Source organism: Callithrix jacchus, chromosome 9, assembly GCF_049354715.1.
Source record: "Callithrix jacchus isolate 240 chromosome 9, calJac240_pri, whole genome shotgun sequence".
NCBI lineage: Eukaryota > Metazoa > Chordata > Mammalia > Primates > Cebidae > Callithrix > Callithrix jacchus.
This window is the reverse complement of record NC_133510.1, coordinates 28,960,904-28,986,707: the sequence shown is the minus strand read 5'-3', so window position 1 is coordinate 28,986,707 and position 25,804 is coordinate 28,960,904. Positions and strand designations below refer to the sequence as shown.

Sequence of the window (25,804 nt, the reverse complement as noted above, 5' to 3'; positions counted from 1 at the left end):
ACTCTCATTACCATCTTGGTTTTGGTGGGTTATAGCCAGCTTCTTTACTGCAACCTGTTTTCATTAAGGTCTTCAAGATGACCTGCACTTTGTGCTAACCTCCTAATTTCATTCTGTGACTTAGAATGCTTTAACCGTCTGGATATGCAGCTCAGTGAGCCTCAGCCTCCTTTTACCCTGCTTCTATTTAAGATGGAGTTGCTCTCATTCACATGGCTCTGACATACCCTCCTCCCTTATATAAGAGAACCCTTAATCCTAAAGGTTGCAGAAGGACAAAGATCCATCTCCTGTAACCTCCTCAGACTGAATAGGGGTGATGATATTCCTGCCTAACTATGACAATCTCTTGTATTCAGGGTAGAGAAGAGCTCATTCAGAAAGCATCAGTATGGAGAAGGACATTCATGACACAAGTTCTGGCAAAAAGTGATGTTTGGAAGATTAATAAGTGTTCAATTCAAGAAAGCATTGAGTAAGCGTATCCTTATTCCTATACAGAGTACAATAGCAATGTATTCCATGAGAGTAAAGCGAAATAAGTAAAATTATCAAGTAAATTAAATTACAAGGCTTCCCCTGAACTGAGCAACTGTTGGAACCAAGCTGATATGGGGTTCCCAGATGATTCCAGTATGTCCAGAATTAGAATATTGATCTAGATTTTTACATTATCCATCCCTCTTGTTTCTTCTGAGCAGCAGTGAGAGATCAATGTTTGGTTCACAGGAATAAGCAAGGTTAGCCTAAATTGCAGAAACAAACTTAAAAACAACTGATGAGACTAGAATTTAATAACAAGTGTACCATAGTTCTTGAAACATAGTTTCTCTCTCCAGTTTCCCATTTTTAACTAAAGACAAATCATAGAAACATTGATTTGCTTTATTATACTTGGCCTGATTTTTTGTATAAAGTGCAGCAAGAATAATTATTTTTCACATAAGCATTTTGTAATTGGGCTTTGATGGAACTCTGCTCCATAGAAGGAATCTGAGATAAGACTTTTTTAGAACCAAGCCTTGCAATGGGTTTGAACCCTCAAATGCCTGTGAATTGGGTAAATTTCTCCCCTTTTGAGGTCCCAAGATAACTTGGGACTCCTGGACCTGTTAGAAAGTGACATTCTTACCACAGGTTAGAAACCCCATATAGGGACTGTGTAGGCAAGTATGAGGCCAATTCCTCAAAGGGCTTTTATTGGCTTTACAAGTCAAGTTTGATTCCTTAAGGAAAGCATGTGATTCCAGTCAAAGCTTGGTAAAATAACGAGTATCTCCAGGTATGTCCTGTTACAAAAGAAAACAGATTCTTATTGCACTTATGCAAATAACTATATTGCTAGAAATTAAGAATACTCACAGGTAGTTTCCAGATTCTGGAAAACTCAGATAGAGAGAAAGAAACATGCTCCAAATTTTGTTCAGAGAAGTATACTTTTGCATATAAATACAAATAGCTCAAAAATAGCTGTAAATAGCTCAAAAGAAAAGTTTCCTTGACTCTGAAAAACAAAACAAAGGGTCAGCAACATTTTAAGCAAAGTCAAAATATTACTTTATTATTCTATTGTTTCAGTTAATTTAGTTAACTCCTATTCTACTTGATATTCGTGAACATTTCAGCCCTCTATGAGAGTTCTGAAAGCATTTTCTTCTATTCTAATATCACAATTTCCAATGGTATCAGAAACTTGCATTTAAGAACCTCTGTCAAAGTCCTATAGCTGATTATAAAACCACCTTTTAAAGAGGGTTAAAACAAGACAATAATTGTCTGTGGATAACAAAATCTTTTAGAACAGCCACTATTAAAGCCACAATTGACTAGAAAATTTGGGTTCCCTCTGTGGCACACAATGATTTTATGTAACAATTATAATTATTAATAACGTATACTAAGTCATATCAGAATTATAGAAGTTTCTCATATTTTAGAACACATACCAATAACGTATTTATACAAATATAGCCCAAAGAAAACCAAACACCATTTTATATTTGATAATGTTTCCTATATAACTTTTATAGCAAATAAACCAAATGTCACTGTTGCATTAGTGCATTATTGATGTCAAACCCAATTCTGTTTTTTTTTCAATGCTGAAGTAATTTCTTTTTCTTTAGTTATACTTTAAGTTCTGGGGTATATGTGCCGATCATGCAGGTTTATTACATAGGTATACACGTGCCACGGTAGTTTGCTGCATCCATTCCCTTGTCATCTACATTAGGTATTTCTCCTAATGTTATCCCTCCTCAGAGTCTCCCTCTATGGCCAGGCTGGAGTGCAGTGGTGTGATCTCAGCTCACTGCAACCTCCACCTCCAGGGTTCAAGCGATTTTCCTGCCTCAGCCCCACTAGTAGCTGGGACCACAGGCACACACCACCACACCTAGCTAATTCCTGTATTTTCAGTAGAGATGGGTTTCAATCATGTTGGCCAGGATAGTCTCAATCTCTTGACCTCATGATCTGCCTGCCTTGGCCTCCCAAAGTGCTGGGATTACAGGCATAAGCCATCATTGCCTGGACAGTCAAACCCAATTCTTAATGAAACCTTCTAGATAAATGCATTTAATCTTATTCAGTTTGACCATAAAGTAAGATCTTCATAAACCTTTTATAACACTTTACAAATTTTTGTTAAAGAGCAGATCATAAGCAGGTTTTTGCTCTAAGAAAAACAGTTGTGCTTTTATTCCAATGTTTAACTTAATAATACCCCTTTAATTTTCGCCCATGTCCACATATACAATATTTTTTTACAAGATTAATTTTTTACAAACTTTCCATAACTTTCTTAACCCTCAGCATTATTCTATCTTACTTAAACAATCATTTAACCCTTTAATTTTGGCAAGAAAAATCCACATTCCCATACCTTCTTATAATCTTTCACCAAAAACACATTTCACTTTTTTTACACACTTTGCATGTAGAACTGTTTTGTCAGTTGTCTTAATTAAATGTTACAGTGTTAACTCTTAGTGACTTTTCCTTTTGATGAAAACCTTGGTAAGTTCAGGATTTTAATTATGTAGTAGGTGTGGAGCCTAGGATAGTACACGGAAGTGCAGATAAGGGCTTGCTTTTTCCAGCACAGCTAGGGGTGTAGCTACTCCACATGTCCCTGGACTTATCTAGAATCTAATGCTCCAAAGTAGGTAAATTGAACAATTTACAAAAGTCAAAGAAGCAGTTTATGCCCTTAAAGCATTTAGCAAACTTAATATCTGACCTGCATAATTGAGACAAAATGTCTTTATTTTACCAATAATCTTTAAAACTATTTTTATTTCCCAAAGATTAATTAAGTCACATGAACTAAAAGGCATTACACTTCTTACTTTTCTGACAGGATATTTGATTTAAGTTCATTATTATTAAACCAATTAATTAAAGTTCTTTTATTTTACACACACATAATACATATAAATACGTAGACAGACAGAAGATAAAGAATCATCCCTCTAGGCCAGGAATTGAACCTTGAACCTGGGCTGCCATTGTGATGGCAGAGACCAAGGGAAAGTATTGCCACATGGTTACAAGGTCAAGCTCCCAAGGTGACTGACCAGAAGGAAACCTTATCAAGTTTGCGTGCACCCACACCCACCGAGAGAGAGAGAGAGAGAGAGAGAGAGAGAGAGAGAGAGAGAGAGAGAGAGAGAGAGAGAGAGAAGAGAGAGAGAGAGAGACCAGAAGTCTGACTGGAAAGAAATTCTTGCCCTATTGCCAGTTTGCCAGGCTTCTGGGTTCCCCCTCTCTGAGACCTGGCTGGCTGCATCACAGCCCTGAGGGCCAAGCTGCAACACAAAGGAAATTTCTCTTTTTCCATTCTGGCCAGAGCAAAACATGTGTTACAAAACATAGTATTAGCCACTCTGCTTAACACCCAATATCGAACTGGCAAGGCTCAAACTTGCCCCATCATTGTTAACCCAACCTCCAACCAAGAGTTTCAACATGTGGTCTCTGGGTAAGATGGTCACCCTCAGTAACGGAAAAGATAAGAAATGGAAAGGAGAGAGAAAAGCATTGCCTGTGGCAGGGTGGAGAAGGTGAAATGCTCAGGGAGGCCAGAAAAAGACCCACCCACTGCAGCGTCACTGAAAAGTTCAGGTAGCTGCTTGTTAGTCAAGAAGAGATCTTTTGCAGCAGTCCCATCAGCTCTCAAGTTTCCCCTTTTAGTTAAGAAAAAGCTCTCCCACAATTTTGAACATGCCTAATCCTGTCACCCACAGCCATCAGCAGGGACTGGAAGGCAGATTACTCCCAAGAGAATAACAGTTAACATGCTGTGATACCAAGCCCATTGTTAGCCAAGAAGGACTTTACTGAGAGGGACTTCTAACCCCTAAATCTTAGGAGGATTTCTAAGCCTCCTAAGTTGGGCCTCTAAGCCAAAGTTGGTCAAGTGTCCTTGTCTTTTACTGAGAGGAGGCTTTAACCCTCTCTCTCTTAGGAGAAACTCTAATTCTCTTAAGTTGGGCCTCTAACCCAATCCCATTCATTACCCGGGTACCCACCCCATGCCCACTTACCCAAAGTCAGCTGATCAGTACTGCAGTCTATTACCTTTGGGTTGTAGGGCTTCTTCAGTACTGTACCCTCGGGGTTTGCCAGAAAAATGTTACCAGCCCCTACCACTTACCCAAAGTTAGCTTTTGGGTTGGGAGTTTCCTCACTATAGTTGCTTCAGTGGTTGCCAGAAAGATGTTGTTACAGGACCCCAACACTTATTGGGGGTTTCTTCAGTATACCCCCTTTGTGGTTTCCAAAAAGATGGTACAGGAAAAGGGTCCCAATCCAGACCCCAGAAGAGGGTTCTTAGATCTTGCACAAGAAAGAATTCAGGGTGAGCTTATAAAGTGAAAGCAAGTTTATTAAGAAAGTAAAAAAAATAAAAGAATGGCTACTTCATAGTCAGAGCAGCCTTAGGGCTGCTGGTTGCTCATTATGGTTATTTTCCTATGATATGCTAAACAAGGGGTGTGTTATTCATGTGTCCCATTTTTAGACCATATAGGGTAACTTCCTAATGTTGCCATGGCATTTGTAAGCTGTCATGGCGCTGGTGGGAGTGTAGCAGTGAGGACGACCAGAGGTCATTCTCATCACCATCTTGGTTTTGGTGGGTTTTAGCCAGCTTCTTTACTGCAACCTGTTTTATCAGCAAGGTCTTTAAGACCTGTATTTTGTACTGACCTCCTATCTCATTCTGTGATTTGAAATGCCTTAACCATCTGGGAATCCAGCCAGTACATCTCAGCCTCATTTTACCCAGCTCCTATTTAAGATGGAGTTGCTCTGGTTCACTTGCCTCTGACAGAAGTAGTTTAGATTTTGGATATTTTGGATTTTGGAATATTTGCATACATATTATATCTTGGGTGTGAGACCCAAGTCCAAACTTAAATTCATTTGTTTCATATACACCTTACAAACATACCCTCAAGGTAATTTTACATAATATTTTTCATAATTTTGTCCATAAGACAAAGTTTTCACTGCATTTTGACTGTGACCTATCACAGGACGTTAGGTGTAAAATGTTCTACTTGTGGCATCATGTCAGTGCTCAAAAAGTTTTAAGTTTTGGAGCATTGTGGGTTTTAGGCTTTTAAAAAATGTATTTATTTATTTTTTCATTTATTGAGATGGAGTCTCGCTCTGTCACCCAGTCTGGAGTGCAGTGACGAGATCTCCACTCACTGTAACTTCCGCCTCCCAGGTTCAAGAGATTCTCCTGCTTTGGCCTCCTGAGTAGATGGAATTACAGGCACACACCACCATGCCTAGCTAATTTTTGTATTTTTAGTAGAGTCAGCTTTCACCATGTTGGCCAGGCTGGTCTTGAACTCCTAACCTCAGATGATCCACCTGCCTCAGACTCCCAAAGTGCTGGGATTACAGGCGTGAGCCACCATGCCCAGCCAGGGTCTTGAATTTTTGGATTAGTGATGCTTAACCTGTAATATTGTGTTGTATATTTGGGATTTTTTGCTAAAAGTGGATTTTAGATGCTCTTGCCACAGAAAAAGAAGCGACTATGTGAGATGGTGGATATATTAATTTTCTTGACTCTACTAACCATGTTATCATGCATATGAATACCAGAACATCATGTTGCACACCTTAAAAACAATTTTTAAAGCAGAGAAAGAAAGTGTTAGGCCTAAGGTCAACAATGGTCCTATAATTCTGGACCAGCTAGTCCTATAACTGATTGTGTCTGTTTACCCACTTGGGGTTCTTGGATTCTTAGGGTTCACAGGTGATAGTGATATGGATCTATAAACTAATATGGATCTATATTTCAAAAGGCCTCAAACAGGCTAAACAGGTTAACTAAAAGGTCAAGTATCCACACTTTTAGCAAGACTGTATTAACTTGATGATAATCCTGAATTTTGATTGGCAATTTTCTATACCTTTGAGTAATAAAAATGGGAAATGAATTAATATAATAAAGTCAATACTCAAAACTCATTAAACAGTATACTTAATATCTGGACATTGCATTGGATATAATTTATACTCTAATTAAAATAAAAGCTTAAGGCCGGGCGCGGTGGCTCAAGCCTGTAATCCCAGCACTTTGGGAGGCCGAGGCGGGTGGATCACGAGGTCAACAGATCGAGACCATCTTGGTCAACATGGTGAAACCCCGTCTCTACTAAAATCACAAAAAATTAGCTGGGCATGGTGGCGCGTGCCTGTAATCCCAGCTGCTCGGGAGGCTGAGGCAGGAGAATTGCCTGAACCCAGGAGGCGGAGACTGCGGTGAGCCGAGATCGCGCCATTGCACTCCAGCCTGGGTAACAAGAGCGAAACTCTGTCCCAAAAAAAAAAAAATAATAAAATAAATAAAAAAAATAAAAGCTTAAAACTGATCATCAAAGTCTTTGAAAACCTGCGGCTCTTGAAAGGTGGGGAATAATAAAAATGGCCTTTGGTAGTGAAAAACCTGGGAAGCTAGTAAGCAATCTCAGACAAGTAAGTGGTTTTTCTCTTTTCTTGCCCAAGGTTAATGATTTAACCTGTGCTTAAGGTCCCAGCTCCTCTGCTAGGACCTTGTATCTCTACTTTATCTTTCTGCCTTCCCTGACTTCTTGATGTCAGCTCATTCTCAGAGCTCTTTATCTGGAACATAACTCTGTCTAGAAACTTGAACTATCACCACACACCTCTCGTTACTGCCAGCAGTCTCTAAGCTACTTACTCCTGCCACCATTCCCCTAAAATCATGCCTGATTAGTAAATTCTGGCTCCACCACTTAAGAGCTGTGTAGCCCCAGGCAAAAAGATTAACCACTCTGCCTCAGTTTGCTCACCTGTAAAATGGATTTAAAGCAATACCCATCTGATACAGTCATAAGGATTCCATGACTTGGTTTATGTGCAGAACTTAGAACAGTGTCTGTGTCTTGTAAGTTACTGTGACCATTGTTCCTGTTTTCTGACCTCTCAAATGACTCCACACTGCATCCTCCAAAGAGCGCTTCTTGGTCTCCTCTGCCAGATCCCTCCTCCCAACTTTCTGTGTAGAAGTAGATCTTTGGGCCTCTACTCTTCCTGCTCCACACATGCCAAATTCTTTCTTTTTAGGGCTTCAAGCCTGTAGTGTTAAGTTTCATTACACAAAGGCATCTTTCAGATCTTTCTTCCCAGTCTTTTTCATTTTATAAAACGAGAATTCCTTTGCATTATGAAATAGGATCTCCATCATAAATACAACTTGATCATGATCATGCCACTTGACATGTCACATGTCTCTTCATCTGTAAAATGAGAGGTCATGAGGGAGAGTTCATCTCTTAGGTTCTTTTCTTCTTGGAAACATTTCCATAAATTCATTTCAGACTCCCACTGCTTTCTGGACTGCTCCATGAGGATGGTTGTCATTACATCAAACTTCACATGCCTAAAGCAGAATGCATCACCTGACCTCACATGCTAGCATTCTATTTCTGTTAAAGATAAGGTTCATTCTCCTTGTCACTCAGACTTGAAACTTGGGTATCACTTTCATACAACCTCATATCTAATCAGTTGCCAAGTCCTGCCAACATTCCTTCACAAAGTCCCTTCCATTCCCCTTGTTCCTTAGTTTCACAGCCTGAGCTTCGCCACAGTCCCTCTCCTCCACACTACCTCCTGCCTCTTGCCCTCTCCCACCTATAGGAGTGGATTCTTCCTAAAAATATGTGTCTTGGATATTTCTATTTCTGCCTTGCCAATTATAACTGTTCCTAATGTCTACAGGATGAGGTCTAATCACTAGAACCTCAGACAGCTTTCTCTTTAATTTATGCTCCCACTACATTCCTTCTGAACTTTCCATTCCTGCCATGGGTCTACTCTTACATAGTTTTCTGCTTTGTTTATGCCATTTCCCTGGTCCTGGACACACTCTCTCCACCTTCCCATGAAGGCTATGCTAACCAAAGTATGACCTTTCTTTCAAAGCCCAGCTTGCTTGCTTTTTAAAAAAAATTCAAGTCAACTCTTCTGTGATGCCCTTTTCCAATGACCAACTCATGCTTGACTGTTTACCTGTGATGAATTCTTTCAGCAGTTTTGTGTGGATTACTCACTGGCTTATAGCAAAGTCTCCCATATTTTAGTAATCTTTTTATTTACAATTTCAGTTCCTTGGGACAAGGACCATACACCTCAAAGGTCTAGTACATGGTGACAGTAAACATGTGTTGACAATGAAAATGAGGACTAAATTTAAAAAGAAAGCTATGATCACCGGCTGCAGACAATATATTCAGTGAGCATCACAAACACCATCTTTCCATGGAAAACAAAACAAAAATGGAAACATGAAGCAATGTGGATAGACCTACCTCATTGTTTTCATTAAGTTTACCACCTAATTTCCTTTGCGTTTGATCTGGGCATGTGGGCTTTATGTAAAAGTACATTCAATATTTTAAAGTACTATATAAATGGAAGCTATTTATCATTACTGTCCCAGCCACTATGCCTGGAATGCTTAAGAATTCTTGGCACGATTTCTAAAAGCCCAGAGAAAGAGTTGTATTAAAGAAGTGGCTCTCAACTGGAGACAATTATGTCCCTCTCCCTAACCCTAGGAGGTATTTAGCAATACCTGGAGACATTATGGTTACAATAAGTGAGGGGGTGCTGCAGACGTCTAGAAGGGAAAGACCAGAGAAAGGCTGTGAACATCATACAGGGCACAGGACAGCCATCCACAACTAAGAGTTATCTGGCCCCAAATGTCAATAGTGTGAAGGGCAAGAAGCCCTGTGTTACAGGAAGCTCACAGGGGATTAGTATGAACCCTCTCTTCATGGGGCATGAAGATGAGCCACTAACTTCCTTGGACAAATTTCCCACTGCATCCTATCTTAACAGGACCCCGACACCTGCTCTTACAAGAGCTCCACAATTCCTCTTGTCTTCAGGTTCCCATACCATCTTTAAAACATCTGTTACCAACATGACCAGTTATGGTGTTGGTCACTAACCGATCTATGTTTCAGAAATTTTGAAACTACTCCAATTTAAGACACAAAATATCAATAAACTCTAATGTTAATGAAGTCAACTTGTAACTGGATATAAGAGGACAGACTGTATATTACATTTTTAAAAAAGACACCAAAAGAATTGAATTTTAATTAATTACAACAGTGAGAGGATGTGAGTAGTGTGAATACAAACAAAATTAAAAATATTTTTCATCAGTTGAAAATTAATGGATTTAAATAATTACTAAAAACTCATATAGTTGGAAACAGCCTGGAATATTTCAGCCCTTGAGAAAAATTCCTTTCTTTGCATATATATGTTTTTCATTCTAAGGATATTTCTGATCAAGGATTGCTATTGAACTAAAAAGCAGTGGATACAGTTTTGTGTATTTGTTTTTAAGCCCTAGCTAAATTATGACTCCTAACAAAATACTCAAGGAAAAACAGGAATAATGAGAACTTTAAAGCATGACAAAGTGGTGGATGTAAAGAGGATCATTTATAAAAAGAAACCTTAAAAAGACTTTTATTTGAATAGAGAAAATGTAATAAAAGACACTATATAATTCAATACTATATGATGGTTATAGTCCCAGAACAATCTTTTTCTTCTTTTCTTTCTCATCTCTGTCTCCTCTCCTTAAAATAAGATTGGATTAATGGCTGCTCCCTCAAAGATCTCTCCCAATTCTAATGTCCTCTGAATTAATGATTCTATACACTATTTCTTAAAGGATCACTTCCAAAGATAAGAAGGCAGACTTGTAGACAAATCTCTGGAATAGTTGTCTTAGTAGGCCAATAATCTTCAGTTCTGACAGGACATTGGAACCAACTGGGGAGCTTTAAAAAAAATAAAACCGATAAGGGGACACTAAACACACAACAGTCTCTGACTTAATTGGTATAGGACAGGATCCAAGCATCGATATTTTAAATGTTCTCCAGGGGACAGCATTCTTATGTGCAGCCAGTGTTAAGATCCCCGGATTTAGAATACAAGTTAAAACAAAAGCAGTAAGTGCTCAGGTAGGCAAGATAAATGGACAAAGCAGACTGGGCATAAGGAACAAGAGAACTCAAGTCCCATCTATTTCCCTCCAATTAGTGAGAGGAATGAGCCAGGTCTTTTGATTTTGTTTGTTTGTTTGTTTGTTTTCAATAAATGCCAGAAATCAAAATTTTAAGTGAAATTCCGATATTTAAGAGTTGGCAGCTAGTTTCAAATAATATTAAAAGAAAGTGTAAGTCATATAAAATATGCCCACAGGCTTAATTTGGCCCTCTAGCCACCATTTTGCAACCTAAAGAAAACCAGTTTAATAAATCAAACAGCGTTTTCTCTGTGCTCTGCCCTGCCTGTCTCCTGCTCAGAGCTTCTTCCTTCTATACCTTGGTCCATAGCCTATCCCTTTCTTTTCCCTTTCAATTGTCTCTTTCTTTTTCAAGCTTTGTCACTCCTAAGAGATGGAAACTGAGATCCACACATTAAATCTTCATGTAGATCTAGCTGTATCACTGAACAGGCTTCTTTCTATGCCTGGGAAAAATCCAGGTTATAAACTGTAACCTGAGGCTGTGGTTCCATGATGTCAACAAATGATTAGTTTAGTAAAATCAGGGCAAATGTCAGTCAGCCTCATAATTTCACACTACTAAGACTTTGTCAAGCAACATATGGAGGTCCTCATTTAATTTCTGATTTTGTTTTGTTTTCCTTGCTTTAAATCTAAACCACTACATATCAAAATCACCCCTGATTTTTTTCAAGCTCCCATATCTGGGCTCCATCCCAGGCCAACTAAATTTGAATTTTGGGAGATGATGTCTTGGCATTGATAGCTTTTAAAAGACCCTAGATGAGTCTAATGTAAACTCTTGTCAGAGACTCACTTATAATCTGAAACCATCACCTGACTCTGCAGACTAGCAGTATGCTTAACGCCAGATGACTATCAGCTTGAATAGTTTTTTTAAACTCGTTCAAGGACTTTCTCAGCTTTGCTCTCATTGTATCTTCACAACTCAGAGAGGTAGGCAGCTCTGATGCTATTATTAGCATTGGACAGATGAGAAAATGAGGCATAAAAATGTGAAATGAGTTGTTCAAGGGTACTCAGAAAGTTATTGGCAAAGGCACATTGTAACCTCACTTGAAACAGTTACTTACTAATAGTAGAGGAATTCAGTGACTGGGAAGGTAACATGGTTAGGGGAACTCCTCTACTATTAGTAAGTAATCCTCACACACAGGTTTTCACTAGAAAACAAATGTGATCGATTTTCAGAAATAAGTACCATATTTTTAAATTTAGAATTTCATTTTAAATTTAGGGTCAGTGTCTTTTTTTTAGGTTATTGAAGCTAATCTTTTAATTTTACTTAAATTTTTTTTATTTCAATAGCTTTTGGGGTACCAGTGATTTTGGATTGCATGGATGAATTGAAAGTGATGAAATCTGAGATTTTAGTGCACTTCTCACCCGAGTAGTAAACATTGTACCCAATATGTAGTTTTTATCTTGCATCCTCCCTCCAACCTCCCCTTTCTGAGTCTCCACAGTCCATTATATTACTCTGTATGCCTCTGCATACAAGATATCTTTTTCTGAAGTCTATCACAGGTTTTTCAAAGTACTTCTGCATACTTACTTCCCCCACCTCCTCACCACCTTTCATAGATGTATATTTTCCTAGAGACTAAAAAGATTCAGGTAGTTTCCATTAAGATATTTTTTTCAGAAAAGTATTTTTAAAAGATTACATAGTCATTGAATTTCAGAGGTAAAGGGAATTTTACTGATCAACTTTCTCTCCCTCCTCTGATAGATGAGTCCTGTTTAATTCAATATATATGGAATGATAACACTGTACCAAATACTTCACATCCATAATCTCAACTGAATCCTTACCATAATTCAATAAAATAGGTACCACCAACACTACCACCAACATCATCAGTCTCATTTAACAAATGAAAAAAACTGAGGCTTAGAGATGCCAAACACCTTACCCAAGGTTCCTGGGTGAGTAAGTTGAGGCCTGATATTTACATTTGACTCAGAGTCTAAGTCCTTATTCACCACCTTCCATCATCGGGAGTAACAACAGTGCAAGATGTGAAGGATAAACAAATCCTTATGAAAATGCCAATGAGGTGATCAGTGAATACTTCTCCCAGGAGGTGGAAAAGTGGCATCAGGTTTAGGCCATCACAAGTATACAGGATTCCAGTAGGAATTCTTGACTGGAATCCAATCCATACAGATGTTGAAGCAAAAAAGTGATAAGGAGGAAATAGGGTGAACTGTGAGAAAAAACATGTCAAGAGAAAAAGTTGGAAAGAGGTGAGGAGGCAGATTGCAAAGGTTCCCAAGTGTATGGCTAAGGAATTTAGATGACCTTGTGTGCAATGGAAACCCACAGAGGTTTTTAGCAGCAAGATCCCTTAACAAAATGTGACTGAATTTTAGAAATATAAATCTCACGAAAGAATGGAGATTGAATTCGGGGAGCACAACTTGGTATGAAGGAGACCAACAGGGATGCAGCTCCACCTCAGTAACTGGCTGTTTCACTGTTAACCATGTGTTGTGCTTGCATCTTTCTCCATTGCCCACCCCCACTGCCCCTAGATTGTTCAAGCCACCTCTGTATCTGTTTCCTATGTCTACAAATGTAAGTCAGGTGACAGGGACTTGAACTTGGGCAGCAGAAATGGCGACAAGAGGATAAGTGTGAGGGGTATTTGCAAGGGCCTGGTCACTGCTCAGTAGGAAAGGCAGAAGAGAAGGAGAAGCAGAGAAGAAAAAGACTAAGAGAAGGGAACAGATGAGATATAGAAAGGAAGGGATAGTTAATAATAGCACAAAGAGATAAACAAGATGGCTTGACCAAGTTCTCAATCCAACAAGTATTTATTAAGCAGCTACTATGTACTGGATTAAGGGAACAATGTGTAAAATTGGTTTTTGTCCTCAGGCATCACCCAGAGTAAAGAAAATAGCAGCAACAGCCAGATGTCAGACCTTCTAATCATGGTGCTCCTTTCATTAAATGGCCTTAATTCATGGAGCATTGTAAAAACTTTATGTAAACAACATACATATAGTTTTAAAGAATCCAAAACATCTTTAAAATCTATTCATCACATCAGCTCAATTATATTGCAGTCAAAGAAGAGTGCAGTAAGTACTTGTTTTTCCTTCTTCCTGTTCCTTCTGCTGGCTTTCTTCCCTCAATTATGAAAATAGCTGATCCCTTTCCACCATTCCGGTCTCAGGACAAATGTTATCCCCTCACACTGGCCCTCCTGGTGAGTCACTCTATTTCAGGCATCCTACCCCATCACATGATCCTGTTTTATTTCTTCATTGCACTAAGAATACCTGAAATTTATATGCCTACATTTATATAGTCTGTTTCTCCCCGAGAACAGAAACTTCACAGAAGGCAAAACAAATCTTGTTAGTTGCTGCCAGTCACACAGTAAGCCCTCTGTAGAAAATGTTTCTTGGCTACATTTTTTTAAAAAGCAAATAAACTTCAAGATTAATACCTCAAACCAATCTAGGCTGGTTTCCAATTGCTTACGACATACTGAGAACTGAAGTGACTCTAAAGAGCAAGGCTATTTTGAGGCTGGGGTCGAACGAAAATCCACGGGGTCTATGCCATATCAGTACAACGGAATTGACTGTTTTGCAAGATTTCGGGAGTACCAAACGGGCATGAGATGTTTGACAACGAGGCCAGCCATACACCGAGCTCGGGTTTTATTTCCCTTGTCCTTCTGACGTCAGAAAAAGCACGAGTTGCTGCACAGTTTCTTTTATCAAGGTGACAAATTACACCCTCGCTGGGCCGTGCATTCTGCAAACCATAAATTTATTTTCCTCCTCCCCTTTATATTGAAAAATGTAAAATCCCACTGCAGAGATGTCAAAACCCCTTCCAAACGCAAATGAATACCGTTTTCAAGCAGAGGCGTCTTTTTTCACTTTTACTACACACATCACCGTGGATTCCTCTGAGAAAGTACATGATCCTGGCGGGAGTTAGGTTTCTAACGGAGAAAGAGGGTTGTTAAAATCCCGGGTTCGCGCCGCAGAGCAAGACAAAGGACTCTCAATTGTAGCACCACCTTTCCCAGACCAAGGCAGCCTGTGAAAGGCACTGGGAACTGCGTAACGCGGAAACCGCGAAATTCCTTTTGCTCCCATATGCACTTGTGCCTTCTCTGACTACAGTTTAGCACAAACCCCCGGCGGGCGATTTGGCAGGGAATCGGTGCCCAGGCAGCCCGGTAACCTGCAGGGTCCCAGTGGGTGCTGAGGAGCCCCATGCACCGGGAGGTAGATAATTTAGGGGGCGAGGAGCTCGCACAAGGGCGAAGGTGCGCTCTCCTCCCAACACCTACCCACGCGTTTGAAGGCCTCTGTGGCAATGTTTAGGGAAGCTAGCTAGGTGCCGGGGGTTGGGGAGGAGGTGGGACTAGAAGCGAGCACAGTCTGAGACCAAGCCCGCGCAAGAGGTGGCCTTTTGTTCGCTGGCTCCAGCAGATTCCGGCTCTCGAGAAAAAACACTACCTCTATCCCCTGTCACGCTCTGCATTTTAGAAAAAAAAAACCTCTTCAGGGCAGGAAAGGACAGTAAGTCACTGCAAGCATCCCTTAGTAATTTCTCCCCGCGCCCTCCTATTTCCCCGCGTTACAAAGGGACAGAGAACACCAGGAGGGATGGCAAACGTGCTCCCGTTTACCGATGCTCCGCGGCGGCTACCCAGCAGACCGCACGCAGCACCCCTGGGACATCACACACTCTCCTCTGGGCCTTGCGGACACAGGAAATTTCCCTCAAAGGTTAAGGATTCAAACACTCCTAGAACACGGTCGCGCCCTCAAGTAAGCTGCGCTCTCGCTACAGACCTGCGTCGTTCCTGGCCCTTGTAAAAATTGAACCACATTTAGTCCCACACGCTGCCACAGCCACGGGGAAACAGACCAAAGCCACAGGAAAACAAACCAAAAAGTAAGCCACAGCCCACGGAAAGGTCAACTCGGGGGCCCTGGCGCTTCCTCGCGCTACCGCGTGCATTCGGGAAACACAGGGGACCCGGACTTTCCTTCTCCTAAAAGCAACATCCAAACGCTTCGGGCACAGCCCATGCTTTCTCTGCTTTCACGCCGGCAGGGATGATTTCTACGTTACCGCCTTCTCTCACATCTAAACATCCCCCCGCCGCTCGCCCAGCCCTCCCCGGGAACTGAAAACCACCTTACCTCCGGAAATAAGGGGAAAGGTGGCGAAAGGCGATGTGAAGGTGTCCGCCCTTCCGGGATTTTCACCCTCGGCAGTTTGATGTCCTTTGTGTCAAGGTCTGGCTGTGGCGCCGGGAAAAGGTGGCCCCCGTCAGTGAGGGCTGGGCAGGGAGCTTGGCGTGGCCTGGCGGATTTCCGAGGAAGGTGAAGGGCGGAGGCTCCTGGCGACCTTCAGGCGGAGTGGCGTGGCTGCCCCAGTCCGCGCTCGCCCGGCTCTACTCCTCCTTTCCGGGCCGATTGCATCAGAATCTCCCCTCACCAGCAACCCCCACTCACACTCTGCTCTCCGGCCCCGCACTTACAGCGACAAGCACGGGCGCTGAGGGTCACGAATCGGAGTCATTCTCCTACTGTGGGGCACGTCGCCCTTCAGCAACCACGGCTTGTGATGGTTGAACGGGGACAGTCAGGCCATTCCTCCCCGTCCCGCGCCCCGTCTCCTCCCCTCCTGTGCGCCCGCTCTTTAACCAAAGCTGCGTGTCACTGAGCCGTGCCCGTCACATGGTGCCACTGCTGGCGGCCGCGCCTTGTTGCCTCCCTCTCGTCGCTCCCTGACGATGCAGCTACAGCGGCTGACGGAGACTGAGCAGCGGGGAAAGGGTGAGGGAGGGGTTGCGGGTCGCGCGGGTGTCCGGCGCACGGAAGGTGGCACTGGGAGAGAAGGCTGCGCGCCGCCTGGCACCTGCCCTCGCCCTCCTAGGGCCCGGCGGCGTGCTCGGAACCCAGCGGCGATGGCAGCTGGAAAATGCGAGCCCTTAGGGATGGGGGTGCGGCCGCTAAAGGGACACCGGCGGAGGACAGGAGGGCTGTGCGTTCGGCTGGGGCCTGCGTTTTGGGTACTCCAGAGCCCCGCCGGGGCCGAAGGAGCGAGGGAGTTGCATTGTGGGAAGGGGAGCTGCATGAGGATGGCCGCCGGAGTGGCGGGTCCGAGCGCAGCCCCGAGAGCCGCGGGCAGCGCCCGGGACTACGCGTAGCGTTGGAGCAGAGGGTTGGCGCTGGGGACGGCCGGCAGATGGCCCGGGTTGGCGAGAAGGGGACCGAAATGGCAGGGGGAGGTGGGAATTCGGGCACCTTTGGAAACCCTTTGTCCCTAACCTGAACGGGAGGCACCTCCCCTCTTCCGGATCCAGCACCCGCAGATCTGGCGAGCCCTCCCTGAGGTCTGCCCTGTGGAGCTTTGCTTTGGGAACTGAGTGTGAAGCGACCAGGAGGATTTGTTGAGCGCCGAGAGAGCACCTGTCTAGGCGTGAAGAGGAGGGGGCTAGGTCGTGGAGTGCCTGGTGACCCCACTTGGTTCCACCCGAAGGACCTGGCGCGCCCTTCGCCAGGTTAACGGAGCTGGGGCGCTTCAAGTCCGGGGGACGAGCGAGCGGGATGGGGGGAGCGGGGGAAACTGGGCCTGGTTCCCTTTTTTTTCCCCGCTTACTCTTTGTGTCAGACACAGCCCCCTTTCACTGTCTGGGCATTTCCTTGCATAGGAGTTGTGTCTTCTTAAAATGGCGACAGGAAATCCCACCTGCGCTTCAGCCAATTAGACTGTCATTATAGAGTGAATGAATTTGCGGGGTGGAAACGCGAGCTTTTTGCTGACCGGGATGGTTCAGTCTCATGTTCATGGTTCATCAAAACAGGAAAAGGAAGGTGAATCATAATTCAAAAAGTAACTACCTGGAGCGTTTCAAGCAGAGAGTAGTCACTGTATTGGAGTGAATTTTGCTTTTTCATCACCACTGGAAAAGCAAAGTGATAACCTAATTTGAAACTCATCACGGACTAAACCTGTTATTCCCTTCGAATGGCAGTAAATGGCCTTTATTAGTTCAACAGTGGCTTCCTGAGAATCCTCTTTAGAAGACATGCTCTTGAGTAATCCTGAGAAACTGAAAGTTCACAGCAAACAGAAAGGGCAAAACACAGGTAGCCTAGCTCAGACACACCTGCATTCAATTTCTTCCTCTGACACTTACTGCTTCCCTTACCTGCTTAGCTTTTGTCCTATTCCTGTTTTCTATATTTGGAGGAAAAAAAAAAAAGGATGGTGGGAGAAAGTACACACAAATAGCAGTATTCTCTAGGTTATCAAAAGTTGTTTTTTTTCTACCTTATTGGAGGAAGCCAATTTAGTGTAAAAATAATTTTAAGTAGTGTGCACCTTACCTGGCACAATTCTTATGAATAGGGTAAGAAATCTGAATAGGTGAAGTAGATGAACTGTGAGCCATAGCTTAATAGGCTTGTTGGAACATTTACCTTATTAAAGGCAGAATATGTATATTCATCGGTGTTTGAAGATTATCTGATCCAAGTTTATCTTTTGGCCCCAGTTTTAACTTACTTGCTTGTTTCTATATACAAAAAAGACTGCAGTTATTTAGCATTTTTTAATTGGATTCAGTAGTTATGAACTGAGCTCCTATGATATGGTAGCTATTGTGCTAAGGACTTTACATGGTAAACCTTTCAACCTCTTAATTAGATATTATTCTCTTTGTATAAACAAGCAAACAAGTTAAAAGGCTGAATTGGCCATGTTCACCTAAAACAGCAATTAGTGAAGGAGAAGTGATTCCCCTTCAGGTCTGAATTCAAAATCCCTTCTCTGTCTTTTTTTTTTTTTGAGACAGAGTTTCGCTCTTGTTACCCAGGCTTGAGTGCAATGGTGCGATCTCGGCTCACCACAACCTCCGCCTCCTGGGTTCAGGCAATTCTCCTGCCTCAGCCTCCTGCCCTTCTCAGTCTTTACAGTGGTGCTACAACCATTTGCAATTGGACATTCTTGGGCCTAGAGTTTGAAGGAACTTCCCCCCTCCGCTGGATTTTAGCTGACAACCTAGAACCAGAGTAAATGTCAACATAGAAGCTACTGTGGTCTTTAATTGAGGCCAGGGATGTCTGGATGATTCCTCTATTCACTTTGTGCTTACTGAGAGACAAGCAGCAGGTTAAGCACTTCACAGATGGTCTCTCGTTTAATTCTCATGACATTCCTAATAGGGCAGACTATCCTAATCCCTGACTCAAAGGTTAGAGAATTTATCCTGAGTCCACACAGCTCTAATTGGCACATCCAAATCTTGCATCCAGAGCTGACTGCTAAGCTAGTTTTCTGTGGCTGGATCTAAAATGTTCCCTGATTCTGGAATAACCATCTTTGGAGGTCTAGCAGGTGGAAAGGGTCTCGGGCCACTCTGCCTCTGAATAGGAACCACTGTCCTGTTTCAGTAGAGTCCAGGGAGTTAGTTTTCTCAATAATAGCCTTGTGAGGGGCAAAGGCCTTGTTGATAGTATCTAATGTTGTTTGTGGACCTTTCCCATTTGAACAGATTTCTCAATATGTTTTTAAGGTATTTAGGACATTACCAGGTTTGATTGCAGGATGCCGTATGGAACTGAGAAAATTCTGTATATGCTCTGAAAATGGGGCTAGGGAAAGAATTCGTACTATGAAAGGAGAATTGGATAACTTTAGGTCACCTGGGAGTTTTCTGGTAACCCCATAGCTCTTTTTTGTATGGTTCCAAGAAGGTGGGGCAGCTTTGTGAAGAAAGATCAGTGATACCCCAAAGAGGATTCAGCCTGAACTTAAAGCCACATTTGCTCTCATTCCAGCTTCACCCTGTACTCACCTGGATTGCACTTGCGTTCCACCTGGGTTTCCCAGTAGGACAGCTGAAGAAGGGGCCACCACCAGCTGTGCAGTTACAGAGACTATGTGCTTTCCTGCATGGGTTTTCAAAGCTTTCCAAATACATCTGGCTTGAAACCAGCAATATTCTTGTATAACAATTTTGGGTAATAAGATCAAAACTATTTTCTGAATATAGTGTTTTTTAAAAATCTGTAAAGGACTGTCATTGGAAAATCTGATTTTTAACGATGATGAAAAAGTAGGAAAGTCAGCTGGTGAGGTTAACTCGGAACAAGTGTCCTACATATCTCCTACTTGTAACAGAAACAGTGCAGCCATTAGGTGAACAAATCCAGTCTCACTAGAAAATAAATTGTTTATTCTGTAGTCTTTTATTCCTGTTTATAGAGTCTACTCTAAGCAGCAAATGGTCTTTAAGATGATTGGTTTTCCTTGACTTTCACATTTCTTTGCCTGATTAACTCTTTTTATCATTCTTGATGTTCTCTGAATCTCATCCATAAATGACAATATTTTGACACTAGAAGTTAGCAAAGCAGCCAGAGCAAAAAGTACATTTGCAATGAAAAGAGCTCCCAAATTGTCTTGGCCAGCCTTATGCAGATACATGGCACTCTGCACCCTAATGCGTCTTGGTAGGTAGCACTGTGTCAGGGGCTACTGTCACCTCTTCCATCATTGAAATGAACATTCTGCCTCACCAGATTCATAATTGGTTCTGGCAAAAGGTCAAATACCCCCACTGATTCTAAACTGAAGTTAAATTAAAATTCCAGAACAAAATTATTTTTTATTATCTTATTGGTTAATTACTTTTAGAGACAGTATTTCATTCTGTTCTCCAGGTTAGAGTGCAGTGGGCCAATCATAATAGCTCACTGCAGCCTCAAATTTCTGGAATCGGGGGATCCTCCCACTTCAGCTTCCTGAGTAGCTGGGACTACAGGTACGTGTCACAATGACTAGCTGTTTTTTATTCTATTATTTTAGAAACAGATTCTCACTTTGTTTCCTAGACTGTTCTCAACCTCCTGGCCTCAAGCCATCCTCCCACCTTGGCCTCCCAAAATGCTAGGATTATAGGCCTGAACCACCATCCCCAGCCCGAGACTCTTTAAAAATGTCTGCTGTCTCTAATTTTGGCCTGAGTCATATTTGTAAGGTCATTTATTTATTTTTTATCTGTTAGGTAAGCTGGGCATGGAGTTTATGTGTATCCCCACCCAAATCTAATATTGAAATGTAATTCTTAATGCTGGAGGTAGGGCCTGTTGGGAAGTGACTGGATCATGGGGGCAGCTTTCTGATTTATGGTTTAGCACCATCCCCTTGTGTGCTTTCCTCTTGATAGTGAGTTCTCCAGCAATCTGGTTGTTCTCACTCTCTGGCTCCTGCTTTCACCATATGAAGTGCCTGATCCTGCTTTGCCTTCTGCTATGAGTTAAAGCTTCCTGAGGCTTTTCCAGAAGCAGATGCTGCCATGTTTCCTGTACAGCCTGCAGACCTGTGAGCCAGTTAAACTTCTTTTCTTTATAAATTACCCAGTCTCAGGCTTTTTTTAATAGCAATGCAAGAATGGATTAATACAGATACCCATCTGGTAATCAAATGACTCAGTGCCTACAGAGTACCTAAGCACAATGGTTGATATATAATAAGTGCCCAATAAATGGTATCTCTTATTATTTTGCACACTTTGCAGGAATAAAAATGGGCAATGACGTTTCAAAGTCCAAGTTTATAGGCAAAGAAGTATTCTATTACGTTCACTTCATGCTGAAACAGCTATTAAGCCCACATCTCTACTCCCATTTCTCCTACTGTGAAAATGAGGAAAGAAGGTATTAAAGAATAGTTAGGCCTGCACTTCAACTCTCAATCTTAACTTTAAGGTGAGAAAGATAAGTTTTAAATCTACAATAAAAAATAAAAAATAAAGTGTTAAAAAAAAATCTATAAGGATGTGTTAATTAAGAAGTAGAAGTGTTCCAAAATGGAGTATGGCATTTATATTTACTAATGATGGCAATATAAATTGGTATGACTTTTTGTGAAGTAGCCAATTTAGGGGTTAAGAATGTAGGCTCCAGTGCCAGATTTGCTGAGTTCTAATCTTGGCTCTACAGCCTATTAGCTTTGTTACCTTGGGCAAGTTGCTTCTCTATGCCTCAGTTTTTTCATATTTAAAATGGAAATAAACAGTAATACCTACCTTATAAGGCTTTGTGAAATATATATGTTAATACATGTAAAGCATTAAAAATAATTAACATATCTTAAGTATTCAGTCACTAATAATTATTATTACTGGAAATCAGTTTGGCAATAAGTAGAAAGAACTTAGATACCATTGGGTGTCACTTCTGGGACTCTATACCCTAAAAATAATGCACAAAGAAGTTTCCTAATAACACAGGATCTACAAGCACAGGCTTTGGAATAAGTCAAGTAAAGGTAAAAAGCATGTTTAAAATGTTTCTCCAAAGCAAGTATAACATAAATTCATAAATGATAGTCCAAATTAAATATGCAGATGACTAGGCTTGAGGAGAGCTGTAACACTTCCATAAGCCCTTAGAGATACTTTGAGAAACAGGATACGGGGCTGACTTTTGCTTAGTTCTGATCCTGTGTGATAATACTTTCTCATTTATAAGTGGACATCCAAAGGCAATATAGCTGGATAAAGTATCTTCGTCCAAGACTAAGAGAAACACCGTTGATAGCAGGAGTGATGAAAGGCATCAAGCAAAGTGAGGATGCAGATGAGAAAAGAAGATCAGAACACAGAAATATCTGAAACAAGTCACAAATGCATAGTATGAGCCCTCAGGTAAGGACCAGAGCAGAATCATCCCATGATGTTCAAGGCATACTCTTGGGGTGCTGTGTCATGCTAAGATCTTGCTTGGTTTTTGTCTTTTCTTCTGAAAAGGTACCTTTTGGGAAGAAGCATTAAAAAAAATTTCTTTTTCTGCTAGCAGTATTTAGGAGGAAGAATTCTATTCATTACTGGAGTGGAGTAACATGCTTTCCTAAAATAAACTTTAATTCTACATAATTGTTCTTAAAATAAGAAACGCCACATAATATTCAGTATGCTTGATTTTAAAAGGCTATATTTTAGGCATATGAAGCTATTTAATAATCACAAAGGTAATTTAATAAGATTTAGAATTGATTGTCTTTATGCGGATAAATATTTATAGTTATTTATATATTTATGCGTTCCTAAAATAAAATGTTCAAAGTTTTGATTTAAATGTAACATTTCCAAAATCGAACTCATTGCATTTTTTCCCCCAACTCAAGCCCTCTTCTCTTCCCATAAACCCCATATTGGGAAATGCCACCACCATGGGTACAGTTGCTCAAGCTAAAAGGATGGGGGTATATTGGCTCATCCCCTTCATTCTTCACATCTAATTAATTCAGTCTTTTGAGTAACATTTACTAAGTGCCAGGCCTTCTGCTAGTCTTTCCTGAAGCTTGAAGTTAGAGTGAGAGACTAATACTACTCAAATTATCTTGCCAGTGAATGTACAAGTTAGAGGTGGAGATAAGTGCTCTGCAGAAAGGAGCATGACTCTGTGAGAGGAACAGAGGACCACATGCTGACCTACAAATCAAGGAAGACTTCCCTGAGGACATAACCCTTGTTTGGACTCTGTTCTCTTTATGCTAAGAATTTTAATAAGGAGCAAGTAATTGACATGATCCAGTGTACATTTTTAGAGGAATATCACGAGTCCTATCCCTTCACCTCCTAAATATTTCTGACATCCGTTCCCTATCCTCCATCCTCATGACCTTCACTGGCATGGGCATCCATCAGCTCACTGTGGGGAAAGTTTCCCTCAAAGGGCACTGATAACACATCTCATTAAAACTATACTACATCATTATACCTCCCCAACATAATATGTACATGTATGTATTTGACCATATATGGATTACTATCTTATGTATTACATATATTAAGAGCATTCACAAAAAATTAAAAATCCAAATGGTAAGATTTTACATTTTAGATTTATTTGATAACAATACTTTATTCTATTACTAAACATATATTCCTAATGGTCATTAAGATATTATCATGTTAGAAAACTTTGCTTAACTATACCATATCATTTTTAGAAATCTTAGTTTAATATTCTGTGACACAGAAATTGACAAGTCTGCTTCCAAATTTGGTTTATTTTGATTCTTTCATTTAATGGCTGTCATAGCTGAAAAAGGACCCCATAGAGACCCAACAGAGGCAGTGCCTTATTGGCTATACCTCCCAAATGAAGCCATTTATTTCTCAATCTCATTCACTAATTTACAAAGATTTACTGATTTTTCATTGTTAGACTGCAAAGGTACACTTAAATGAGGGTAATTCTTAATAAATATGTGAATAAGAACATGACCTCTACCTTTGTGAAACTTGCACATTACAGAAGCTCAATAAATATTTGTTGAATGAATAAATGAGGAAATAGAATATTTTTACAGTTAAGTAGTTTTAATTATTTTATATTTAAATTTCAAGTCTTTAAAGGAGAAGGAATTGAAAAAATGTGAAATATTAAATATACGTTTACCTCCATTTTTAAAGGTTAGTAGCTATATGCACAAATCAAATGAATAGCAATTTTTGGAAGTGTAACCATTTTGGGAATCTTGTGTGAATAAATTACAATTTTAAAACATCGAGAATAAGTGCCCATTGAATGTCATTTTTTAAAAGGAAAAAAGAAACTTTAGTCTCTATTTAAAAAGTAACATATTTAACAGTTTTCTCATTTATGCAAATTATATGGAAAATTCAGAACCCCAACCACCAAAAGATTACCTTCCATAAGAGTAAGTGTGGTTTTGGCTTCCAGAATCATCTGGATAAGTGCCAGCATTCTCCAAGTCACATTCTTGGTATGAAATGAACATTTGTAAATGGAGTCTAATTAAATTTTGTGCTAAAAAGAAGAGTTACAAATTAATTTGTTCTGTTGTGTCTCCTTGCTATTTTTAATAACATTTAGTATTTAGGAATTATACTGTGGTTCAGATATAAACCATTTTTGCAATATCAGTTTAATAATGAAGTCAACAATTATTTCTCTATATCCAATGTTGTTACTCTAATTAGAAAAGAAATGTACTCGTCTCTCCTTTTCCTTTTCAGTGATGGCTAGATAACCATCTTACAGCTTGGCATTTTTCATCTGTTTATTTATTTATTTATTCAGTGAATGTATTTCAAGCTAATTCTTTTTGCAGCATTCTTTATCTGATTCTTGTCTCCTCTGGGAACTTCCTCCTTAATTTATTTTTTGATTCTGTATTTTCATCCTATTTTCTATTTACTGTAAAGTAGAGAAACATCTCCTATCATTAAAAAAGAAAGAGACAGGGAGAAGAGAGGAAAGGGGAGACAGGAAAAGAGGAAATTTCCTTTGATTTTAAATTTTTCACTAACTATAACTCTCATTTTTCTTCTGTTTAAGAGCCAAGATATTCCAAAGAAAAATTAAAAATATATGTCTCTAAATCTTTATTTCCCATTCACTCTTAAATACACACACACACACTTGCAAAATTAATTTATTCTCACTGTAGAAAACTTGGGAAATGCAGCAAAATGTAAAGAAGAAAACCAAAACCATCTACAAATTTATATACCAGTTACCATTGTTGACTGTTAGTTCATTTTACTTGCATGTCTTTTTTACATTCAGAATCATGTCTAATTTTGCATTTGTATATGACATTAAATTATAATCATTTTATAATATCATTAACAATTTTCAAAAACAAATTTTAATAACCATAAAATATTCTACCATATAGTTTTACAATTATAATTAATTTCAGAATTTCATTTTTTGTAAACATTTATAATACTTTGTCCTGTCTCTGACTATTTCCATAAGATAAATTTCTGGAGGTGGAATTATAGGGTTAAAACAGCAACATTTAAAAATACCTGATACAGGAGAAGTGGTTTCAAGATGGCTGATAGAAGTACCAGGCACTCACCTCCTCCTAAAGGAAGGACCTAAACAGCAAGTAGATAATCACACATCAAATAGCATGTCTATGAGAGAACACTGGAATTCATTAGGAAAATGACAGGGAACATCTGAAGAATGGAAGGAAATAGAAGTAAGGCAGCTGGTCCAGCTGGCATCAGCTGGGAGCCAGGAAATGTAGCAAAAGAGTAAGTGAGAGACTCTTAGTGGTCCACATTCTCTCCTACAATGCTAGCCACAGGAAAACCCCTCAGCACTCACAGGCCCTGAGACTAGAGTAGGGAACTTCCTAAGGTCCAT

At 40.5% G+C, this 25,804-nt stretch overlaps 2 protein-coding genes across 21 annotated transcripts in view; one reads left to right on the top strand and one right to left on the bottom strand.

Annotated features, from left to right (window-relative positions):
- SLC38A1 (solute carrier family 38 member 1) overlaps positions 1–16,320 on the bottom strand; it is an 87,259-nt gene extending 70,939 nt beyond the window's left edge. For 2 of the 3 annotated variants that reach the window (XM_054238145.2, XM_009003595.5), the window contains exon 1: positions 15,797–16,320. The gene's annotated coding sequence lies outside the window, so the exon portion shown is untranslated. Of the gene's footprint in view, positions 1–1,362; positions 1,505–15,796 lie in introns of all 3 variants that reach the window. The other variant, XM_017975953.4, reaches the window with a different exon arrangement.
- An 11-nt stretch (positions 16,321–16,331) lies between these two features.
- On the top strand, positions 16,332–25,023 carry LOC103795192 (uncharacterized). Of its 18 annotated transcripts, none has more exons than XR_004728671.3 (6): positions 16,332–16,435; positions 19,445–19,627; positions 20,330–20,430; positions 21,187–21,376; positions 22,142–22,317; positions 23,020–25,023. XR_004728671.3 is itself a non-coding variant. In XM_078338856.1 (3 exons), exons 1-2 carry the CDS (start codon positions 16,581–16,583, stop codon positions 19,616–19,618), a joined length of 450 nt encoding a protein of 149 aa, XP_078194982.1. In that variant the 5' UTR covers positions 16,332–16,580; the 3' UTR covers positions 19,619–19,627; positions 20,330–20,431. The 18 variants fall into 18 exon arrangements, 2 of the variants coding, with proteins under 2 accessions (XP_078194982.1, XP_054094121.2); XR_013522688.1 differs by having other exon boundaries at positions 16,332–16,823; XR_013522683.1 differs by having other exon boundaries at positions 16,332–16,856.
- The last annotated feature ends 781 nt before the right edge of the window (positions 25,024–25,804 follow it).

Coding starts and splice junctions, on each gene's coding strand:
- LOC103795192 (XM_078338856.1), top strand. CDS start 16,581: ATGCGAGCCCTTAGGGATGGGGGTGCGGCCGCTAAAGGGACACCGGCG. Junction 16,857..19,444: donor ACGGCCGGCAGATGGCCCGG/GTTGGCGAGAAG, acceptor CTCTCATTCCAG/CTTCACCCTGTACTCACCTG.